Here is a 10523-nt window from a genome sequence, read left to right as displayed (position 1 = left end):
CAAAATGATCATTGTTAACCCAGAGACCACATCATGCCTAGAAAAGTTAGCAACAATCGATGTTTTATCATCGGTTGGCTTGATAAGTTTAAGTGGTTGGAGTATAGTATATCAAAAGATGTTGCATTTTGCCGTTATTGCTATCTTTTCAAATGTGATTTCGATCAAATGGGTAATATTGGAAGTGATGTCTTCATTGAGAAAGAGTTTACAAATTGGAAGAAAAGACCCGAAAATCTTTGAGTCTATGAGGGAGGGATTGAAAGTCTTCATAATAAAGCTCTACAACAAGCTAGAGATTTGATGACATAAAAACAACACATTGAAACATTTGTGATTAAGCAAACCAATGAAGCTCGCATTAATTATCATACTTTATTGAGTGCCTCACTTGAGTGCATAAGATGGTTGTTGGGACAAGGTTTGCCTTTTCGTGGCCACGATGAATCGTTGAAATCAAGCAAATGGGTAATTATTTGGAGCTTATACAATTTCTTTCCAAGCATAATGAGCAAGTTAGGAAGGTTGTGTTTGAGAATTAAGTATACTTCTTCCGATATTCAAAAAGATCTGTCCGTGCTTGTGCCATTGAAACTATAGATGCAATCACTAAAGATGATGGAGCACGTGATGTTTCAACTAAGAGCAAATGGCGGTGGTATTGCATTATGTGAGCAAAAAAATGAGAAGCAATTGAAAGGTTTTTGGGTGTGCAACATGTCTCCTCTACAACTAGTAGCTCACTTGAAGAAGCTATTGAGAGATTCTTTGTTACAACAAATTTTGAGTATGTCCAAGTTACGGGGACAAGGGTATGATGGAGCTAGTAATATGAAAGGTGAGCTAAATGGCCTTAAAACAAAGATTTTGAACAAGTATAATGCTAGTATTTTGGTCAATACTATTGCAAAGGGAATTGAGGGTGTCGCAAAGAGAATTGAGGTTGTCACCATTTTCTTCAACAATGCTAGTATTTTGGTCAATACTATTGAATCATCGTGTAAGCATCGTGATGCATTTAGAGAGAAATAACTAGAACAAATTAAGAAAGCTCTTGATATTGGTGATCTTGAAATGGATAGAGGGTTAAATCAAGAGAGTAGTCTCATGCATTCCTGTGATACACATTGGAACTCACATTATGGTATAGTTAGTATTATTATCATGTTTGAAGCCGTGGTGGAGGGGCTTGAATGTATTAAAGATGATACCAACCAAGACAATTTCGGTGAAGCAAGTAATTCCATGACATACAAACTTTTGATTTTGTGTTTCACCTTTTTTTGATGAACACATATTGGGAATTACAAATGAGTTATCACAAGTATTACAACAACAAAAAAATCAAGATATTGTGAATGCGATGGCGTTAGTGGAAGTATGCAAGTAAAGACTACAATCCTTGAGAGATGATGACTTTGGGGACTTGCTTGATGATGTACAAAAGTTTTGTGAAGAGCATGATATTGTCGTTCCTAACATGGAGGATTTGCATTTCGTACCCAGAAAATTAAGGCGTAAAGCTCCAAGATTCACAAACTTCCATTACTATCGTGTGGACCTCTATTTTCAAGTCCTTGATATGCAATTAAAGGAATTGAATGATCACTTCAATGAGGTAAACACCGAGTTGCTTCTTTGTATGGCGTGTTTGAGTCCGGTGAATAATTTTGCATCTTTTGACAAAGCAAAAATTGTTCGTCTAGCCCAACTTGATCCTCAAGATTTTGATCATATGGACCTCATGAATCTTCCAATTCAACTTGACAATTACATTCACGATATGAAGATGCATAGTGAGTTTTCATCATTGAGAGGAATTGGTGATCTTGCAAAGGAGTTGGTGAAGACTGGGAGGTGTGCAAGCTATATGTTAGTGTATAAGCTTCTTGCATTGGCTTTGGTGTTACTGGTTGTAACCGCTTCAGTGGAGAAAGCTTTTTCTGCTATGAAGATTGTGAAAACACCATTGCGTAACAAAATGGGAGATCAATGGTTGAGTGATAGCATGCATGTTTACATTGAGAGATATGTATTTGCTTTTATTGATAATGAACCTATTATGCGATGTTTGCATGATATGAAATCTCACCGGTAACAATTGTAATTTGTTTATATTGATCAATTATGGAAGACATTACTATATAAAAGGATTTGGTTGTCGCTATTCTTTTGAACCTTGCACTCTTTTAACTTCGCCCCTCCCCTCATCAATTCATGACTTCGCCACTGGGCGGGATTGCGTGGAGTTCTAACCAACCACTTAGGGAGCATCTTGCATGCCTTAACGAATCATTCACCGCCCATGTCTGCCACTATATAAAGGCATGTTCATTTCCATTATAAAAAGAAAAAAAAAAAAAGGGTAATCGTTCATTAGCTAAGAAACCCATAGCTTGTGATTCATTCTCCTATATTAAGTCTAACTTACGCATAGGTGGGCTTTTGGCTTACACTACACCATTTTGTGACAAAGTCTTACCTGTCTTTTTATTCTTGATTGTAGAGACACCAGAGCACCAGAGAAATATAAAGCTTGTGTGTAATTCGTTCTCCACACCTACTTCTTGAAATGAAATATATATTTACTTGGATTTTCTACATAGATTAAAAATTAAGGTGTAAAGATTCATATTAAAAATTTGTTATTATATTATGAGTGATTAAATTTAGGCATGAAAATGATGCGGTTTGCCTACCGGCCGCCACCAACACAATCTGAAAACAGAAAATACGAACATACTAGAGATTGAACTATGAGACTGGGCGAGTCAGGAAAAAAAAATTGGAATACAAGAACAAGATGGCATTTGCTAGATAGACATATATTAGATGACATTTCGTGTCCATTATGTGTAAGGTTCATTTTATTCGCATGGATACCCAAAACGAATTTGACAATGCAAGAAATTTGTTACTCAAGTAAAAATAATTTTTTTTTTTTTTTAACGAACGATATTATCTGCACAAAGGAAGGGGAGTGGACTAAGCCACACGATGAACGAGTCATAGTAATGTGGTTCAAATTCGCTTTTGGCGAGAATCAGACCTAAGACATTTTACTTACAAATAAAGAAAAATATCATTAAACCGTAGTACTAAGCGGCAATAATAAAACAATTTTAGAATACTGTAAACCATGCTTATAAGCTATACCTCAATCCAGTTCCATACATATGGTACTGACCATGCTTGTAAGCTATACCTCAATCCACTTCCATACATATGGTACTGACTAATACGGAAAAATAAACACTGAACGACCTTTTAGGGGATAAAGCTCCTCATAGTATGTTAATAGGAATCAACTTGCCTCCTCAATAGATGAGGAGGAGTTCCTCCTCAAAATACGGTGTTACCGATTCATAAAATTTCGTGCTTATAAATGAAATCGTTCATACTATAAATCACTCTATAAAAATCATTTTTGTAAAATCAATAACAATGAGATTATTTAGTCATTAAACTGTCTAAAAACAAATGATTGGATACGGTAAAAGCATTACTATCCATCTATCTATTTGTTACAATTAATTGACTAAATGATCTTATTTTAAACTAAATTTTTTAATAGATGATCTGTACAGAGAATTTATTATGAACAGTTTCGATTTTAAATACAAAGTTACGTAGATCATTAATAAAACATCTTGAGAAGGAATCTTTCCCTCAATTTTAAGAACTAAGTTTCCTCATATTAGTATAGACCTCATAGAAATTAAATTTAAAATATTAGTACTATTATCACAAATACTCTATACTAAGCAAAACAACAACCCGACAATTTCACTATTAATTATTGGAAATTTTAACGAAAAGCTATCGGTACTGTTTACTTTAATGAAAAACCATATTTTTACACTAAAAAGTCAATCATGGTACTATTCACTTTACCCTTTATTTTGTCATTATCATTAAAACTCAAAGTTTTCAAGCCATTTTCATTAGTTTTCCTTTAATTATTCAATTGTGTCGTATTATTTTGACATGGATAATGCTAGATATCAAACTTTTAAATCAAATTTACAAATCAAATGTTATGTCACTTATGGATGCAAATTTCCACCTTCTTGATCTTGGAAAAATTGCACCTACAAAACAATTAACACCTTAAGTTAAGGCCAAGAGCCTCACGTGCCCACGATGAATGGGGGGGCTTTGGCCGAAGTTAGAATTTAGAGAGAAAAAGTGTTTGGAGAGTTTTTGGAGTTTTACAAGAGTGTGGACTTAGCTTTTTAGAGAAAATAGGGTCATATATATAGGGAATGGAGGTGGCCTGCCCTTAGAGGTGTTTTGTGTGAAAATGGGTGATTTAATTGGTGATTAATGGATTAATTAAGAATTAATCCATTAATTAGCCAATTAATCTCTATTTATATGGAATAATTTGTAGGTTATGAAGTACTTATCTAAGATGAGGATGAATGAGATAATTTGGAATTTGTTACTTATTTTGGACACTCTTGGCTTGATTAAAGAATGATTGTCCGCTGCTCGTACGTACGACAACCGGTGTGTCTCAGGGGTAACTTTGTCCTTTTTTACCAAAAATCCACGTGTCGCCTTGTGATTATTTTTGGCTCCACAAATACCCCCATACCTGCTGGGCTGCTTATAGGAAAGGGTAGCAAGTGTAGAGATCTTTTTGCTCTAGGAAACTTGGGATTGCTTCCTGTTTTGATGTAGATTCTCTCTTTAATATGAAATTAGATCCTTCTAGGAAAGGGAAATAAATTTCTCTCAAAGCCTATTTAAGTCCACCTTAAGTGGGTTATTAAATCAACTTTAGAGAGTGATTTATTCTACCCCACAAGAAAGAAAGAGAGAGAGCTTAGAGGATATTTGTTCCCCCTCCTCTAGCAATCTTCTACATCTTGCATGTGCAAAGGACCATCTTTCTTTGCTTTCTTCGTCTTCTCCATGCCGCACCGATGTAAGGAAAACTTAATTTTCATTGTCTTCTTCTTGGGAGGTGCTGCCACTGGGCAGCCGTCAGGGTGGTGCGGCACATCGGCTGGCAGGGGCCAAAAGTCGGCTTGTCATGGGCCAAGGATGTGGTGTGGCAGGGGCCATTGCTTGTGTTGCTCGGCTTGATTGAAGCCAAGGATTGGCTCAACATGGGCTGAGGAAGTGGCATGCCATAGGCAACGATTTGGGTTACCATGTCTGGGCTGCTTTGCCAAAAATGAGGAAATTGCTTGAGTTTGATTTCTCAACTGCCGTAGATGGAGCAATCAAGGATAAAGCTGAGAAGATCGAAGTTGCTGAAGATGAAGTATCAGATGAGTGAATTGTTAAGTGCAAAAGTAGCTGCTACCCCCTGACCATTTGCTGCCTAGTTGATCTTCAAGCATTCGATCTTTTTAGCTATGTGGCCTTCTCGCATTGGAGAGTTTACCTAGATGGGTGTCAGGGAATTAGTTTACCCTCTCGCACTAGAGAGCAATTAGTTTATCCTTTCGCACTGGAGAGCAATTAGTTTATCTTCTTGCACCGGAGAGTAAACCCATATGGGTGTCGGGGAATTAGTTTACCCTCTCGCACTGGAAATCAATTAGTTTATCATCTCGCACTGAATAGCAGACCCTTTTGGGTGTCGGGGAATTAGTTTACCCTCTCGCACTGGAGAGCAATTAGTTTATCCTCTCGCATTGGAAAGCAGACCCATATGGGTGTCAGGGAATTGGTTTACCCTCTTGCACTGGAGAGCAATTGGTTTATCCTATTGCACTGGAGAGCATACTCTTTTGGGGTGTTAGGGAATTGGTTTATCCTCTCGCACTTGAGAGCATGGAAATCATTGTCGTAAGTGTAGCTGAGGAAAGCTGGAATGCTGGACAACCGAAATAATCCTTAGCCTGCCCCCAGTTCTTAGTAGTTGGGCCGGTGTGTCCTTCTGGTACTCATCTGCCCCCAGCGCGCCATTAGACTGAGCTGCTGCGTTTGTCAGAGCAAAGGTTGTCTTTATATCCGACAATCTAAGTGGGGTAGTCCCGTCTGCTCGATCTTGTCATTGAAAGATGACTCGCTCATGTTGGTCATGTCTTATTGGAACGCCTTGTCAATAGCTTCGTTGCACAGGAATGCACAATTGCTCGATCAGGAACCTTTCTACTTCCTCCTAAATTTGCCTTTGTTGGGAGTGGCAGAGCTTTTAGCTGCCCCAGTCTTGACGTGCTGGTCTAAGCTGTTTTTCTACGTGCTTGGCTCGTTTATGCTGCGGCAGTGGTGCATGTGGTGGATTCCTAGCAGGCGAGGGATTTCGCAGGCTGCTGGTTGAACTTGAGCCGGATTGAGTGACTATTTTTCTCCTCCCGTCATGATGCCTACTCCGATGTGATATGGAGGATGCTTCTTGCGGGCCTAGCCACGAATGAACACTTCACTTGGAAGGCTGCTCATGTTGATTATCGGAGTGTGGCCCTAACCGTGAGTGTATGCTCGTCCGTGGGCCTAGGCGAGAGTGCACGCTCCTCCACGCGTTAAGACGGAAGTATACGCTATCTCGGGGGCCTAATTGGGAGTGTACTCTGTCGAAACACTCGGTTCGTGACAGGTCGAGTAGCTGCTTGTCGAGACACTGCTAAAGACATTCTTCGTCTGCCCTTGTCCTTCTTCGGGACACCTCGTTTGGAACACATTGCATCTTCGTGCGCTACAAGAGCTGGTCTACCAAGATCGTCTAATGTGTTAGGGCGCTCGTCAACTCTATAACTTGTTGAGACAGGTGTTGTTCGCCATTTGGATTGGAAGAGTAAGGAATGCTTCTCCTTGAGCAGTGGAAGTATGGTAGACTCCGGACGCGAGAATTAAGCTGGGAAATGTCAAATCCGTAGAAAAATATGATGAAAATGCTCCCGGTTTGATCATCGATCTGGAAATTTGGAGCCGAGACAGTTGAACTAGTCTTGGACCGATTTAGGCTACTTGGAAGGCCACGGGAGCAGGTTGCTCAGTGAGAGCATGTTGGACCACGGGAGTAGGCTGGGCCACGAGAGCAAACTGCTCAACGGAAGCAGGCTGGGCCACGAAAGCAGACTGCTCGATGGGGTCAAGTTGGGCCACGGGAGTGGGCTGCTCGACGTGTGACACACATGGGTGCGAGGCTAGGGCTTGGAGTGACATGGCTTGGGTCATGGCCTTAGTGCCATGAGCCTTGGATGGTACAGCTTTGGGCTTGCTTTGGTGGCACGGCTCGGGCCTTGGTAGTGGTGCCATGGACCTCGCCGCGAGTGGCCACCTTGGTGGTTCCCATGGTGGAACCTTGTGGTGGTGGTGCCGCTCCCCCTAGGATCACATTTAGTCTCGTGGATTGTCACGGTCCCATTTCTTTTATATTGGAATTTTCACTCATGGAATTTTCTAAATTTCTAGCCATTGTATTTCTCTTTTTCGTTTTATCAAAGAATCTTTGCAAATAAAAAATTCTAATAATAAGAACATACGAAAAATACAAGTGGACTAGAAAATAGAGAAAAAACCTTTTTTATGCGAGAGTCTTCTATGAGTGTGAATTTCAACTCTCAATGAAAGCACCAATTTGTGGATGCAAATTTCCGCCTTCTTGATCTTGGACAAAATTGCACCTACAAAACAATTAACACCTTAGGTCACGCGCCCATGATGAATTTGGGGGGGGGGGGGTGGTGGGGGGGCGAGGGGGGCGAGGGGGGACTTTGGCCAAAGAACATCCGATGCCAAAGTTAGAATTTAGAGAGAAAAAGTGTTTGGAGAGTTTTTGGAGTTTTACAAGAGTGTGGACTTAGCTTTTTAGAGAAAATAGGGTCATATATATAGGGAATGGAGGTGTCCAGCCCTTAGAGGTTTTTTGTGTGAAAACAGGTGATTTAATTGGTGATTAATAGATTTATTAGGAATTAATCCATTAATTAGCCAATTAATCTCCATTTATATGGAATAATTTGTAGGTTATGTAGTAATTATCTAAGATGAGGATGGATGAGATAATTTGGAATTTGTTATCTATTTTGGACACTCTTGGCTTGTTTAAAGAATAATTGTCCACTGCTCGTGTGTAGGACAACCGGTGTGTATCAGGGGTAACTTTGTCCTTTTTACCAAAAATCCACATGTCGCCTTGTGATTATTTTTGGCTCCACATCACTAATAAGAGATAAGCATGTTAACGGACACTTAATTATTTATTCAATCATCTATGACCACATCATTTGGTTTTGCAAATTTGATTTACCAAATTTAGTCTCCCTAGCATTACCTTTTTGACATGCATTCATTATCTTTTTTCTGGGTAATACTAGGAGACCAAATTTTGTAAATCAAATGATGTGGTTGTTGATGATTGAATTATTACTTAAGTGTTGATTAACGTGTTTTTTTCATATTGATGACAGATTATTTAGTTTGCATATTTGGTTTAAAATTTTGATCTCCTTAACATTATTCTTTTGCAATTCCCCAGAAAGATTATGAGATTCCATCGCTTTATGAGATTCTACCACTAGTGAGACAGACTCATGATAATATATGTTTTTATCTGCAATGTTACATATCATTCAGTGGTAAGAGTTTTATGCAAAATCTAACCCCTGTACAATATATTAAATTTTTATATTCAGATATAACTGTTGATTTTCGGACTACTCAATGATATGTACTTATAATAGAAGAAATTTTTTGAAATAAGATATATATAATTGAAGAGATGTATCGTTTGGACTCTGTGAGTCAAACCCCTCCTACTCGAGTGAGGATCCTCACCGGATCCTCTTTGTGAGGTTCCTGAGGATCCTCAAATCACATCCGTTCATCGTACATCGTGCAATCAGAAATTATTGTAATTTTTTTTATTTAAAGTTAAATATAAACAGTACCTGACGAAAACTGATCACATGATGTATGATAAACAGATATGATTGGAGGACCCGGCAAGAATCCTCTCTCCTCCTACTCAAACTTTGATACTATAATATTCTGACCAAAGAAAGGATACTACAATATTGCGTGGTTTTACAATTATTTAAAAAATATAATACGATTAAAATATTGTATATCCACAGATGTAGCGGCCTTTAACCCTCAACCCCTCCTTTTTTCAAATGTTCATTTTGTAGTCCTAAACCACGACAATTTCAATATCTTGCTTGGCAATCAAAATAATGGATGACCTACATAAAACTTCGATGCAATAGTATATATTTTTGGATATCGGTGCATAGCTTGATTATACTTCAAGCTCAAGGAATATGAACCTGCATTCATTACCAATTTAACATCTAAACTACATTATTTTTTCGATTGGAATATGTATGTGGCAGAAGAGTATTGGTCAATAGACTCAATACTACCAAATACTTGATATTTGAAAAGTTTCAATGTTGTTATTGCCACCAACATGTATACTAAAGTGATGGATTTCGATCACCCGAAATTCTTGTTGCTTAAGTTTAGCAGATATCATGCATGGTGAATAAGCCATCTCTCATCTCACTTATGATATGTAGATCTCAATCAATTTTACCCACTCATTCCAATTCCCCAAAAATACTAGCTTGAACAAGACGGATTGAAATTCTAATTCAATACATATCCACAAAGTTCTTCCTTGTATTATATACGGGTGATTATTGATCAAAATATGACAAGTAAGATACAAGAATGACCTAATAACTTCAAGCCCTCAATATTTCAGCGCTACCATACTGAAATTCTTGTACCTAACAACACTTATCAACTTGCAAAATCGCCCCTTACACTATGGAAATGGTGCATCATGTAAGGTAAAACTCGGATAAGTTATGAAGCTCATGTGAGTGGTAGAACAAAATAACATATGTTAAAAAAAAATAACATATGTGAATAAACAGTCAATCTATCTTATTTATAAAAATTTCACAATCCTTTTCATAAAATAACTTCCCTCACAAAACTTGATTGAATCAACACAGTCACGCTGCCATCTTTTTACGATTGATCCAGTACTCAATCATCTCTTTCATATTAATAATAAAATAGTAAGGCTAGTATAAATCACAACGTTCTCTATTCCAGATGCACTCATGGAATTTGATAAAAGGATACACAAGATACGAAGTAGGATTCCAAACTCACTCAATGGAACCAAATAGAATGCAGGGATCCAGACACACTCACTGGCATCCATATATACAGTATTAGTAGGATTGAATATGCATCCGTGGAATCAGAAAGAAAGGTAACTAGGGATTTAAGATCCACATGAAATCAAAAAGAAAGTATTTCAGAATACTGGTCATCTACTAGCCCTCTCACTTCACAAACCTTTCAAATATACATGTATATATATATGCATTTCACAAAGCAGATCGATGACTAACATTAAAAACATTTATAAATCCATGTTATATCCACAAAGTATATCAACATGGGAATTTTCGTAAGCAAAATACTTACATAATATTAAAGTCACTCACCCTGAGTCCACGCTACTACCAATCATAGGTCGATGATCGAAGCACTAGGTGACATGTCCTGATCCCAATGTCCTAGGGACATCGGGATGGCCA

The 10523-nt window shown here is 38.1% G+C and overlaps 1 protein-coding gene across 1 annotated transcript; it reads left to right on the top strand.

The window, feature by feature from the left end:
* Positions 1–1480: 1480 nt before the first annotated feature.
* Positions 1481–5290, top strand: LOC137725066 (uncharacterized). Its single transcript, XM_068463672.1, has 2 exons — positions 1481–2094; positions 5101–5290. The coding sequence occupies exons 1-2, from the start codon at positions 1481–1483 to the stop codon at positions 5288–5290; spliced, it is 804 nt and encodes a 267-aa protein (XP_068319773.1).
* The last annotated feature ends 5233 nt before the right edge of the window (positions 5291–10523 follow it).

Source organism: Pyrus communis, chromosome 2, assembly GCF_963583255.1.
Source record: "Pyrus communis chromosome 2, drPyrComm1.1, whole genome shotgun sequence".
Classification (NCBI taxonomy): Eukaryota; Viridiplantae; Streptophyta; class Magnoliopsida; order Rosales; family Rosaceae; genus Pyrus; species Pyrus communis.
Note: the sequence above shows the minus strand (reverse complement) of the source record. Positions and strands in the feature narration are given on the sequence as shown.